The sequence below is a fragment of the Apteryx rowi genome, unplaced genomic scaffold (assembly GCF_003343035.1).
Source record: "Apteryx rowi isolate R43461 unplaced genomic scaffold, aptRow1 scaffold_232, whole genome shotgun sequence".
NCBI classification, from domain to species: Eukaryota; Metazoa; Chordata; class Aves; order Apterygiformes; family Apterygidae; genus Apteryx; species Apteryx rowi.
The window spans coordinates 1,077,350-1,091,028 of NW_020448664.1; the positions used below are offsets into that span (position 1 = coordinate 1,077,350).

Genomic DNA, 13,679 nt, shown 5'->3' on the forward strand with positions numbered 1-13,679 from the left:
ATTTTTTCTTGTCTTGCCAAAGCCTTAATAGCAGAGAGAGCTGCTAAGAAGATCACTTTCCTGTCTGTGACTAGGGCCTCTGAGCACTGCAGTTGTACAAATAGATGATGGACTCACATTCTGGCTATGGAAAGAAACAGGTGGGGAAGGAATAAGAGTGCCACAGAGGAAGAAGCTGCAAGCCTGCAACAGCATGTGTGCGTGGTGCAAAGGGCTGGGAGGACTCAGTTGACCCTGTGCCCATGAGCCTGAGTAAGACAGAGAAGGTAACTGAGAAAAGCAGAAGTGGAGAGAGTGGGAGAAGAAAATTAAGCAGCTTACTGTGGGCTCTCTTAAGACTCAGCTGGTGATGGATCATCCAAGGTGACAACCTGAGAGTAAATCACAGAGTAGGAGAGGGCATCCTGTATACAGCACCACAGGACAGACATGACTGCCATGCAGACTGTTGATGTCACCCATGATGAGTGTGCCAAGGTACAGGGAACACCCACCATAGTATGTACACATATTTGTAGAAACCCTTGGGTGATAAGCTGAGAAAGGGAACAGACTGAGGAAGAAAGAAAGCCCTCACAGCACTTGCCATGAAAGGCCAGAGAGAGCAAGGGATCAGGTGGGAGAGACTGAAGACTGGGGAAGCTCAAAGAGGACAAGGGCAGAGTAAAGGCCTAGATCTGCCAAGAAATATATAACTAGAAACCCCTGTTAAGTGGAATGGAAAGGTGGGTGTTGGTTGCATGGGATCCAACATGAAACTCAAGAAAATTAGCCTGTTCAGAGTGATTAGATGCAAAAGAACAGCAATGAGAAATATTTATATAAAAATAGTTCAGCGGTTTTGCTTCTCATTCTCTCCCCCCCCTCGCTCCCCCGAATAGCCAATAGCCAGCTAATTTTCACCCACCTCTTTAGCTGGGCTACCTTAGTCATCACAGCCTGGTTAAAGCTGATTTACAGGCAGGTCTCCAGGATACAATCCAAACAGAGATCTCAAACACCAACAGTTCTCAGACCCATCTACATAACAAATGTGATGTATTACAAGCCCACCCTTCAGCTTGGATACAGCACAAGGAAAAGAGCACTCAGTTTGCTTGATTCAGCACCATTTCCTTGCATTCATGTGGATTTTATTACTCTCTTAGTCTCACTTATACACCTTACTTCTCAGCTCTGCTGACATCAGGAGCTTTTGCTTCACTCAGTTTAATATTAACTGCTTGGTCTTCTAATATGGCCAGTTAACAGCCTCAGATGAAGTCAGACTAACTGTGGGATGCAGAATCCTGAGGAGGACTTGTCAGTTAATTCAACCTGAATTTCTCTCATTTTCCCATTGCCCCAGCATGGTGGTCCTCTGCACAGCCATTTGCAAGGAGGGCAGCAAAGAGGGCTGGCTACAGTGTCAGAGCCTCTCTGAACRGAAAGCTTTCCTGCAGAACCAATATGTTCCTTGGCCTGTGACCTACCTACTTGAATACATAGCCTCCGCTGCAAAAACCACTGTTGGGTTTTGCAGTCCAGTGAGTGTGTATGTGCGTGGCCAGGCTAGAGAATGAGGAAACACATGATAATTCCCGCTTCCATCATCCAATGTCTAGTTTTTCCTTATACGTATTTTAAGTTCCTTCTGAAGACAATCTACTTTGTCAGCCCTCGGACAAGCGCTAAGACCGTACAAAGAGAAAATAGAAAACCCCATCAAGTGATGAGCAGTACCTACATGAATATCTTCACTAGAAATGAATAGTTGGTCATCACTGTGAGTAAGGGTCTGGTAGCTGATGATCCACTGTGATCACCAGATTGGAATGTCACTAAAACCACCACGTCTCCACCTGAAGGCTTTTTTACTGAGACATCACAGAAAAGGCTGATTTCTTTAACGTTCACCAGAATTAGGATCCTTCTGAATTCTGCCAAGTGATATTTCCAACATTATTAGATTGCAGAATATTTGACTACAGGACAAGAACCTCATCAGCGAAATCCCACTCTGGACCTCACAGCTGTGGATTGTGAGAAATGCAACTTCTCCTCCAAGACCACTGCCATGCTTTGGGCTGGGTCAGCACCCAGGCCTGCTGTGGAGCCAGAAGTATTTTGGATACGCCCCAGCCAGACCCTGGGGAGTCCACCCTGGCTTAAGACACATGGGAGATGTTTGGCACGGTGGCATGGAAATACCAGTATGACACACGCAAGGCAGCCCTTGACCTCAGGCAGACTATGCATGCCCTGCAGTCTTCAGAAACCCAATGGAAAAGCATCGGTACAAACATTCAGATGGCTAACTGTAAAATGAGGTTTTTTCCTTCCCCAGCCTGAGAGAGCAACTTCATTTCTTAATGAGACCTGAGGGGTGACCGATCAGGGACCACCTGGGAGCAAGCTGTGCCTGGGCCCGGCTGGGCCCGGGCAGCAGGGCGACCTGCAGCCGGGGCAGCCAGGCACCCAACCAGCGCGAGGCTCCGGGCGCCGCGGCCTGGAAGCCCCCGGCTCCTCCTCGGCCATGAGGGGGGAGGAGGGGCGGCCCCTCCCCCGGCGCCAACGGCCCCGGCGCCTCGCGCACCCGCACGCGCAGCCCCCTCGCCCGCCGCGCCGCGGGCAGAGACGCAAGCCAAGCCCCGCCGCCGGCGTCAGGCTCCGTGGGGAGCAGCCGACCGCTCCCTCCCACGGGCGGCGCGGCACCGGGCGGGGGGAGACCAGCCGCCGCCGCCGCCTCCCCGCGCCTGACGCAACCCGCGCCCCTCTTTGCCCCATGCGCGGCTCCGCGAAACACCGCGGCCGCGTTGCATCACCCCGCGCCGCTGCCAATCAGCGAGCGGCGGTGGCCTCCGCCGCCAATGAGGGCCGGGCGCGGGCCGGCGGCGCCCGCCCCTGGGCTGTGCCCCGGAGGGGGCGGGGCCCGCGGCGGCCCGGCCTTTAAAGGGCGGCGGCGGCGGGACACGCTGTGCCACGAGCGTCTTGTGCGGGTTCTTCTCGTACCTCCCGTCATGAAGCGCGACCAGGAGCCCCTGGGCCGGCAGGAGCCGCCGCCGCCCCCGGGCGAGGCGGACGGCGCGGAGCCGGAGCCGCCGGTGTGGATCTTCGGGTACGGCTCGCTGGTGTGGCAGCCGGGCTTCGAGTTCACGTCGCGCAAGGTGGGCTTCATCCGCGGCTACAGCCGCCGCTTCTGGCAGGGCGACACCTTCCACCGCGGCAGCGCGAAGGCGGTAAGGGCGGGGCGCCGCTGGCGGCCGTTGGGCGGGGGGGCGGCGGCGGCCCCGCTTCTAACGGCTCTGTCTCTCCCCACAGCCCGGCCGGGTGGTGACGCTGCTGGAGGACTGCGGGGTGAGTGCGGCTGGGCGGGCGGCGGGGCGCTGTCACGGCGCGGCTCTTCTGGGGCCCGGGGGGGGCCGGGTCTCCCCGGGTGGCGGTGCCTGCAGCTGGACCTTGTTGGTGTCGGCGGCCGAGTGCTTGTCCCCCCCTCCCAGGGGTGAGGGGAGGGTTGTCTCCTGCTGCTCCTCTCTGTCATCAGTTGTGCAGCTCAGTCCGAGCAGATTTCTGTTAGCTAGCTGGTGCAGAAAGGAATACCTGGAAAAAACTAGATGGGTTTGCTTAGAGATGTAAATGGACTTGTTTGCTGAAGTTACAGCATCGCATAACTACCTTGCTCTTACTTCAGGCATGCACCTGGGGTGTAGCCTATGAAGTCTGTGGAGAACAAATTGCTGCATCACTGCAGTATCTGAATGTGCGAGAAGCTGTCCTGGGAGGCTATGACTCCAAGCTGGTGAAGTTCCACCCTCAGGATAAGGATGCAGGTGAACCCATCCTGGCTCTTGTTTACATTGCCACACCACAGAACCCTTCTTACCTTGGCCCAGCCTCTGAAGAAGACATTGCAGCTCAAATCATTGTCTCAAGTGGTTGTGCTGGCCATAACATAGAGTACTTGCTGAGACTGGCAGACTTTATGCGCTACTTCTGTCCTCAAGCAGAGGATGAACATCTCTTCTCCATTGAAGAGGCTCTTATTTCTATTCTTCCCAGCCTGTACCACACAGAGGAATCCCTAGGAGAAACTGCCAGTGTCCCTCAGAAGTCTAAGGGCTGAAGCAGAAAACTTGCAGGGGACCAGTAAAATGGACATAAGGGAGAAAGAAAATAGGACAGCCTTAATTCCAACAAAATATACTGGACTGGGTGAATAAAGGGAACCTTAGCAAATAGTAGGGGAGGAGGAAGAGGAGGAGCTGTAAAGCATGCTTGCTATGGGACTTGCAATTTGTATGTCTGTTACACTCCTTACCTGTAACACTAAGACAGCTATTGCTGCTTTCCTGGTGGGGAGCAGGGATCTTGGCTGGCAGACAATTTTGCTCTGTAAGAGCTGCTTATGGGGGTCAAACCTGAAGCATTCACTCTTTAGAGGAAAACAGGCTTGTCTCTTCTGTGTACTTCCTTTCTTTTTTTCTCCTCTTTTCTTTCTCTTCTCCCTCTGAAGACCAGTTGAGCAGGACTTGACTGGGCTTAAGCAGTATATATGTAATTCTACCTCGGACTGGCAAAGCTGCTTGTGTGGTGGTGGAGGCTTGGGCAGGCTCTGCCAAACAAGATTTCCTATTTTCCCCTGTCCCATCTCTACTACAATGACCTGACAGTAAATGTCAGAACTTCTGTGCAATATTAAGTGAACTTGCCTCTGTAGGCTCCTGTGGGTCCTACTTCCTTACCTTGCAAAGGATCAGATGAATGCACTTATTTTCTAAAATGTCATGTTGTATTTATTATGTATTGTATGTACCCTTAGGAGGGGTATCTGAACTGTTTACTTGCATACCACACTGGCATGTGGTTCATACTCAATCTTGCATTTGTGCCTTCTAGTTTTAGATAAGTTTTCTGAGGAGCTAAGCCTGCTTTAAAGACAAGCTTTTCTCCAGGTTTCTCTGACCCAGTGCTGCTACAGATCTAACTGATTTGGTAAGAAGTGGTCCTACCTGTGTGGAAAGTCTGTACTGTCTGCAGGAAAGCTGTCTGGATGCAGCAACACTTTAATCCTGTACTGGATACACCTATTATGCTTCAGGATAATGAGAGTTTCTCTAGAAAGCATTTGAGGGTTCTAGTTTCATACTCAGTGTCTGAGCAATCCCAGCTGTCTAGTACAGTTTCCTTGACTGCAAAGGGCCATGACTGAGCATATTGGCAAGCTTTTGAGTTATCAAGAAGCCTGCTTTCATCGTGTTGAGCAGAGGCAATGCTGCAAGCTCAGGCTCTTCAGCTTCACATATTAATAGCAACAAAATTCATAGGACTTATTAATAAAACTGCTGCTACTGCAACTGTGGCAAAACAGCTTTTGGGAGCAGACTCCTGTGACATATTGACTCCTCCCAAATGTGGTGGGTTTTTTTAATAAAAAGGGGGGGGTTAGGAAGTGTTTGTATTACTGTGGCTTGTGTGTATATAAAGCTATACTGTACTGTGCCCAGTAATAAAACAAAATGACAGTTTTAAGTCTTCTGTATTTTGGTCTCTTGTTAGTGATTTCATGTTCAAACTGACCCTTTTTTAATAGGTTTAAAAAATAAAGCAATGCTACTGTAATTCCTATATATAAATATCTCACTGCTGAGCAGCTTCCTTCTGCCAGATCTATTAGAAGAGACCAACTGACCTTTTCCTTTTGAAAAAGGAGTTAAATGACTTTGTTTTTCCAGCTTTAAGCTCTTGTTGATCCTGGAGTACAAGTGCTGACAATAAATATAAACCAGCCCTCCTAGCGCTGGTCAGGCACAGAAGTGTAGTTCTCCCTTGGCAGGTCAAAGGCTTTCTATTTAAGTGTAATTTACCATCACTGTTTCCAAGAAGTAATGGCAAAAGGACAAGAAAGTACCACCTGCAGCTCAACTTTCTCCTCTGCTCTAGTCACAGATTATTTCCCTTTCCCTTGTCTTGTGCACAATATGGTGTGTTCAGGGGTAATATGTGGCTGCCCCTCTACTGGACTCTAGTCACCAGTTGCCTCAGTACTGGTAAATCATGTTACTTACCAGTATTACTTGTCTTGGGACTCCTGAGTGATAAAGGAGTGACAACTAATTGAAACAATTAATTTAGTGCTAATGAAAGGTGGTGAATGTTAGAGAAAACTGAACTCTTTCTGTTGCTTGGAGACTCTTGCTTCAACTGAGTAGCTGCATTTCCCCATAGGGGCTGTCAGTCTGGGGTTCAGTTACAGGAAATCAAAGACTCAGCCCTTCTAAGGGAGAGTACTCAGCAGAAAGCTTCTTTTCACCCTCTTCTGCTGACAGTAGTGCTGCTTCTATATACAGTTCTGCTGATGCTCTTCTGAGCAGGAACTTGTCCTCTATATGGGATCATAAAACATCTTCAGGGTAACTCATAGGCAATTCTGGAGATACTTAGAAATGTCCTGTTGTTACAAGCCTCCTATGAGAGAAAGCAGTACCCATAGTTGATGGGCATTTTTATTACTAAATTGGTACTTTGGGAGTTAATGTGCAAAATACTGCTAGATATCTCTGGGGATGCTTTCGTATCTAGTGACTTCCTCTTTCATTTGCAACTTTCTCTTTTCCTCTGAGCTCCCTGTGACAAGCTCACTCCTATTGGGTCACCTCACAATAGAAACCAGCTTTCCAGCTTCTAGTATAAACATGTTTACAAGCTCTCACATACTTCCCAAGTTTTAAAACAGCACAATTCAAATGATTTCAGTCCCTCCCTTCTTCACCCTTTCCCATTTCCCCACCCAACAGTTCCCATGTACCCCTGGGAATGTAGGCCTGACTCACCATTTCCTACAGTATATTAGGTAAGGGCCTACCCAGCTACTTTGTGATGGCTCACCCAGCTAAATAAAGTAGATGGCAACAGTTAATCAAACCCTGGCCTTCATGTGTATAAAGCACTCCCAAGTGCATGTGGTCCTTAGTAGGACAGCAGAAAGGAAAAAGATACTTGGGAACGTTAAAAAGATTCGGAGAAGATAAAAATGGAAGGTGGCTCTGGTTTTTAGATGCTACCCTATCATGTTATTTCCAAGGTGTAGTGTTGAAAATCAAGGAGACCTCACACAGTATATCACCATTAGGATGATTCCACCTTTGGTAAAAATGAGATTCTGTCATGCAAATATAGCTACTGTAGTTTAAATATAGTATCACCAAACTGTGATCTTACCTAACCTGTGCTCCATGCCCTTTCCTAGATGAGACTCGGGATTCAAAAATCAATGAGATGATAGATTGCCTCTCACTGGGATGGAGGAAAACATGAAGAAGGCCCACACTCTTAGTTGTAGTTGGTTACAGTACAGGGACACAGTTCAGAGAAGGAGGGAGGACATAGGAGAGGACAGTGACCTGGGAGAGGGGTAGGGAGCACACCAGTATTCCTTGTTGGGGTACACAAGCAGCAAACAGTTTGGTCAGGTCTCCTTGAGGAGAACATACATTTGAGCCTCCAGAAAGTGGGGCCAGCACAGACTCTTAAGCCTATGGAAGAGCCAGAGCAGGCTGTCAGTCCCAGGAGGAGCGAGGCGCTGAAGGGGAGGGACGCCGCTACGGGGACTCGCCCACGGCATCCGAGGGGCCCCACGGGTCTGCCGTGCACAGCTGGGAGAGGCGAACTCACAGTGAGCATGCAAGTTAGAGAAAATGGCACACACTGAATTTAGCAGCTGTTACAGGAGCTGCAGCTGGTTGTTTGTAGCACATGTGTTATTCTGTATGTGTCTGTTTGCCACCCAAGAGACAGACTGAAATGTGAATTTTATCACTTACAGATGCTTCACAAGCAGAGGAAAAGTAAAAGCCAAAAGCAAAGAACGCTTATCACAGCTACTGGCTTTTGCACTGGTTAGACACAATCTCTGCAGTGATACAGTCTGGCTGGCACATGCAGAAAGCAGCCTGTCTTTTTTTTTTTTCTTCTTTGTTATAGCATCTGCAAAGGCTGCACTCTATCAAGCTCTTCCATCTGCAGTAGAGGCTGAACAGCACTTCATACACACTACAGAGCTGATCTGTCAAGAAACAACATCTGGTTTTGTAACAACCTGTTTTTCTGCTCCTGCCACCTAAAAGGACAGAAGAGTGAAGAAGGGAAAAGAACAAGGGTCTAATGGATGTGTGGCTGCAACGAAACAAATGAGATAATTGACTTTGCACAATATGGCTTGAACCATTCAGCACAAAACAGGGAGATGTGGTCACCTGCGTACTTTGGAGCTTCTCCATATAACACTTTTCATCTAGTTCAGTACCAGAATAGTTGTACTGCCTGTGGCCAGCAGATGCCAAAACCTAGTACCATGAGTCAGTCTAGGCCTGAAAGTCCTTAGTGGAACTTTAAATCGGTTTATATCGCTTTCAGTTCTCCAGCCTAGTCCCAATGGCAGAGGGAAAAATGAACAAGCAGAGTTTGGATGGGAGGTTTCTCCTGAGCTGGACTTCTCACTTTGGTGCTGTCAGTTCTCATGAAATGCCATATACTTTAGTAGCATCAAATTTGAAGTTTTTTACTGTAATTCACAGACAGATACAGCATAAGACAGCGCAATCCCAGCATGTGAGAGGGCAGTGACGTACCACTAACACACAGCCCAGCTCAGCACTGCATGGTTTCCTGGCCACAGGAAGGGAATAAAAAATAGATTTGCCGCCAGGTTATGGAAAAACTACACTTGCAGCAAAAGTAGCAACCATGCAGCAGATTTGGGGATTTCCTACTAACTAGTTGCCTTGGCTTAAGCAAAAGACTCTCCAGTTTAACTCTGCAGTATTGAAGTTATTAGAGAATCCCTGTATGGTTTCGTAGTGGTGTTAGGACCAGGAGGCAGCAGGGAGGAAAGGGAGGCAGGAAGGAAGTGGGCATACGGGACAATGCTGTGGAAGCGCTACATTCGTTGTTTACAAACCCTGTACACTTTTTGTTTGGCTTTTGGATGTGTTTTATTCTTTCCCAGCTCCCTTTTCATCTCATGTGTAGTGCCAGCCAAACTGATGAGTGTTTATGCTTTTGCATTCCTGAAGCACAGCCAGTACCTTGAACTCTAGAGAATGAGACTGAAATAATGTAAAAGGTCAGGCAAGTTCAAAGACAGAGAGGTGCTGTTTTCCTAGCTGGGGACACCAAACAGTTCCCAGACCACACTGAGCTTTTCTGGGGACACAAGAACAAAGACTTCTCTCTTCTGTCCTCCTGTTTATGCTGCTTTTTGCCTCTCCTCATTATTTTCATGGGATGCATTTCCATGAATCTTAAATTAAAATCACCAAGCATCAGTTTGGCCCAAGTCTCACAATTTAGGAGACACCTGATAGCTAATGGTCTTAAAAGCTCCTATCACCAAGAGAATCGGGAAAGGGGAAGTTTTTATCCAAACCATTCAAGCCGTGGTAGCTCAGGTAGCAAAAGTGAATGCCAGATCCCTGCTTTGTCCACAAGGGGATAGCAGGTATTGCAGCACTTAGCAGCACCCAGAAATCGGTAAGTGCTTCACTCACAGAAAGAGAAGTCTCAGGATGAATTTTATACAGACGAGGTTTCATTCAGCCTGTAAAACCTTGCTGCTGAGAAAGTTTGTCCTGCAGAAACATGACTAATGCACGCCTGAGCTCACATGGTGGGTACATGCAGGTCAGCTGTACCGTGCAAATCAGATACTGCGCAGAGCAGCCACAGATGGCCTCTGACCTACCAGACTCACCACGCGTTCTGCATGAAGCCTTTGCTCGTATTTCTGGCTGAGGGTTTCTGCAGACCAGGGTGTTCATAAGCACACACACACACACGAGGCAGCATGCTTGAGGCCAGGTATGTTCCCCTCTCAGACTTGCACAGCAATGCACCTGCCCCAAATATCTTCATTCACAGGTAAAGGGAGAGGCTAAAGAATGGTCCAAGCTAACACCAGCACTGGAATTCATTAGCTTATGGCCTCAGTAATCTGTTTTGCTACTCTGCCTTGAACTGAAGTCATGGACCTAGCAACACCATCAGTACAGACAATATTGAAATAACTTCACAGACTCACATCCAACCCTCTTACAGCAATTAGGAACAGCCTACAAACAGCCTCGGGGGCAACCATAACCAACTCACTGATATTAAACTCCATCTACACAAAGCAAATGTGACATTTGAAAACATTCAGGAGAACAAGCAAAAAAGGAGCCTCTTTTCCTCCTTGTCTAGACGAGACACCAGTGGCTGCAAATTCCAGGTCAGCAGAAATGTGGCATGTGATGGTGAGGGAGGGAGCATGCGCTGTCCTGCTTCCAGGGAGTAGCGAGGCAGCTCCATCGTTAATAGAAACACAGAGGCTGCTCATGGATGTGCTTACGTTACCTCCCCTCACCCTGCACACACCGTGTGCCAGGGCACTGTTGATATATACGCTTTCCAAGTCCATCCGAGCAGCTAGTGCTGTAAGTAATTGACCTCTGGGGACTGCAACCGAAATGTTGTGAGAGGCTGCTGGCGCTCGCCGGCGGCAGATACTGTTACAGAGAGCCGGGGTCAACAGCCTTGTCCGCAGGCCACTCCGACAGACATCATGAGCTGGAAGCTCTCCCTTTGTTTTTTTTTCAGTGAGGTGCCCATTTCCTTCAGAAAATTGATCCCAAAGTACATTTCAAACAGCTAGCTAGTTTTTAGACTATACATTTATTCATTCTTCCGTCTGCTTTATAACAGTATGTTTTTCTCCAAGACTTTAATCTTCCTCCAACACACGATCTCATTTTTAGAGAGGGAAAAGAGCAGGAATACCCAGCTCCCTGCAGCTATGATGGTTACTGCTTTTTATTTTCCCTTTGACATTCAATCTCAGACACTCCATTACCTCTGGATCTGTTAGGGCAGGAGCCAGATGAAATTGTCTCTCTTGTTGCTGCATAGCACAGTCACTTTTGGAAGTATTTGCATCTCTAAACCACATATATATTGCATCTATTCCTGGAAATACATTTGATAACTTGAGGACAGATCAATCCTGGACTGAAGATAATAAATGACAGTGGGACCACTCTCAGTCAGAATAAATATCCACTATTTTTTCCAGAGGATTCTTGTCTCATTTCACTTCATGAAGGATGTTAATAAACAAGCAGCAGTTCATTCCTTGTTGCCTCCTTGTTTAATATGTGGTCCCACATTCATTTATGTACCTTGCTCTGAGTGCAAGGGGGTCCCCATATGGGGTTTCCCATATTGACTTTTCTCTGGCAAATCACTGTAGCAACCAAGCCCTTTGCAAACTTTAATTCACCTTCGCAGCACCTTTGTGAAGAAGTATAATTTTGATTTTACAGATGGAGAAGTGTCGGATCAAGAGTGTAAGTTCAAAAGTGTACACCGACTTTGCACAGTGTGAAACATTAAGAGATGATGTTTTTCAAAGCATTTGGAACCATATGTTATAGCAGGTATTCAGATACGCCTGCAGAAAAAAATTACTGTGTGTTCATGTAATCAGGACTGTATCATGATGCATATGTACAAGAATCATTTCAAGTTTTCATGGATACCCTTATGTTTGCCACTGTCTAATTAGAATCCATGTTTTCGCAATTTCAGTAATTTGCTCTTAGTATTCTTAAAACTTCATATAATTAACTTTACAAAATATTTATTTGCCAACATAAAATTAACTTTGGCAAAGAAACATTTTTAAATAGTTGTGTTTTGTTTTTATTTTGTTTTTTTTACATATCCTTCAAATTAGTTGTAAGCCCTCAAGCTTCATTAGCTAATGGCTTAGGCGCACAGTTGCTGGCAGTTCCAAACTGCTCACATGTGTTTATTCCTGCACCATCTCAGACATTAGCTCTGTTTTAAATTTAAAATTTAAACATTACTTCTCTCATTTGTTATCAGTTATATCACTGCAAGGAAGAGCTGGGCTTCTCTAATCTGTCTGTGAATATTCTACTAAACTAACTCTCACTGCTAACATTTAGCTATTTGATTCCAGATAGACACAATCATATATAGCTAAGGACATCAAACTGCACTGTAACTGAATTACATTAATTATACAATATATACTTCTGATCATATATGCCAACAGCAAGCTATCAAGGCCAGGTAAGCAAGTCTCCTTCTGAAAAGTTCATGACGATATTTTTCAAAAACACATAAGTCACTTGGGGTTATAACAGCCCGTACAAGAAATCATCATGCCTTCTAGTCCCAAGTCAACACCGCATTTAAACACCTACTTGTATTTTACAGATCCAGCATCACAATATCTGTAAGTTTTCAACTTGTTGATATGAACTGAGCATCAAATAATTAAAAAAAATAGACAGCAGTTACTTTTCCAGGTTAAACAAATTCAGTATATATCATGGTAAAATTATGACTATGAGTAGACACAGTAACTTTCTCCAGCCTCTAAGTATCAAAGAGAATGATGAAAGATAGCAATCACCTGGGACAAACAGATATTATGAAACTGAATTGCTGTTTCAGAAGCACTTGAAATCCAGATATTGAAATGGTACCATTCTCTATATCTATATAAAATATTATCTTTTCAAAGAAATACCATAGTACTGTGGCTATAAATGAGATGAAATCAAAGAAAAATCTAGATTAAATGTCAAGAAAAGAGGTCTGTAGGGATGCAGAGGTTGTCTAAGGAAGTATTCATTCGAACTCTACGGAAGGAGGCAAGAGTAACAAGAAGAAACAAGACACAGAAGAACCTTCACACCAACACCAGCACCCGCAGAACGCATGGGGTGACCAAAAAAGGGTTTTTTGGGACATTAGTTTTCAAGATTCTGTATGATTTCATGTATTCTAGCTAGAGAGTTTTCTAAGGCTGAAGATCTCTTGTGTTTCCCCTGCTTGCAAAGGAAAACCATGGAGCTTTGTCACAGGCAATGAAGTGGCACTCAAGGGTGTGTCCAGCTGCGTTCCATTTTATTTACTAGTTAGCAACACACTCCACCAATCGGCAAGTAGATAAGTGCAATCACACAGCAAAAGCTTAGTGTGTTTTTTAAAAAGAACATAATAGAAAGCAATATTCAGCGAACCAAGCCTGAAATTTGCTGACCATCCATTCTTAAAAAAAACAGACACAACTGTTTATAGGCTCAATGAAATACAGAAATGCAATCTGTGCATTGCAATTTAAGACCAACACAGGAAGGATCAGGATTACAAAAGGTGGTACTAGTTTGAAGAAGTCAGATCACTGTGAACCAATGCAAACCGCACTTGCTCCACCTGCATCTCTGTGATAAGGTTAGATGGCTTTTAGGGCTCCTTTGATATGAGCTTAGGTTTATCTGCAGAGAAAAGTGACTTGAATTAAAGGAAGATGTGATTTTGCTAAATACAAAAGTCACTATTTCTAGCTGTGAATAAGGAAATTTGAATTAATTTAACATCAGTTTTGTGTGACAGTCCAAAACAGGATTAAACTTTCAAATAGATTCTGCTAATTTCAGAGCAACAACAAAACTTCCCATTTTTGTAAAGGTTGGTGAAGATATTCAAGATAACAATGCTGCAAGCTATATATACACTTAGCTTTATTTGAATTCAGTTTCCATAACCTTGAGATGCAAGGCTATGAAGGTCTTTTGTTTAAAAGTTAATACCTTTAAACAGAAGCACTTCTCCTGTCAACAAAAAGTCCTGAA

The 13,679-nt window shown here is 45.8% G+C and overlaps 1 protein-coding gene across 4 annotated transcripts; it reads left to right on the forward strand.

The window, feature by feature from the left end:
• The first annotated feature begins 2,948 nt into the window (after positions 1–2,948).
• Positions 2,949–9,302, forward strand: CHAC1 (ChaC glutathione specific gamma-glutamylcyclotransferase 1). Of its 4 annotated transcripts, none has more exons than XM_026065857.1 (4): positions 2,949–3,218; positions 3,301–3,336; positions 3,671–3,809; positions 7,802–9,302. In XM_026065857.1, the coding sequence occupies exons 1-4, from the start codon at positions 3,000–3,002 to the stop codon at positions 7,825–7,827; spliced, it is 420 nt and encodes a 139-aa protein (XP_025921642.1). In that variant the 5' UTR covers positions 2,949–2,999; the 3' UTR covers positions 7,828–9,302. The 4 variants fall into 4 exon arrangements, with proteins under 4 accessions (XP_025921642.1, XP_025921641.1, XP_025921643.1 ...); XM_026065856.1 differs by having other exon boundaries at positions 7,960–9,302; XM_026065858.1 differs by lacking the exon at positions 3,671–3,809 and having other exon boundaries at positions 7,960–9,302.
• The last annotated feature ends 4,377 nt before the right edge of the window (positions 9,303–13,679 follow it).

Bases quoted from the DNA above. Each gene is read 5' to 3' on its own strand.
- CHAC1 (XM_026065855.1), top strand. From the start codon at position 3,000: ATGAAGCGCGACCAGGAGCCCCTGGGCCGGCAGGAGCCGCCGCCGCCC. The intron at 3,219-3,300 runs GTAAGGGCGGGG...CTCTCCCCACAG, and splicing joins ACCGCGGCAGCGCGAAGGCG to CCCGGCCGGGTGGTGACGCT. The intron at 3,337-3,670 runs GTGAGTGCGGCT...CTCTTACTTCAG, and splicing joins CGCTGCTGGAGGACTGCGGG to GCATGCACCTGGGGTGTAGC.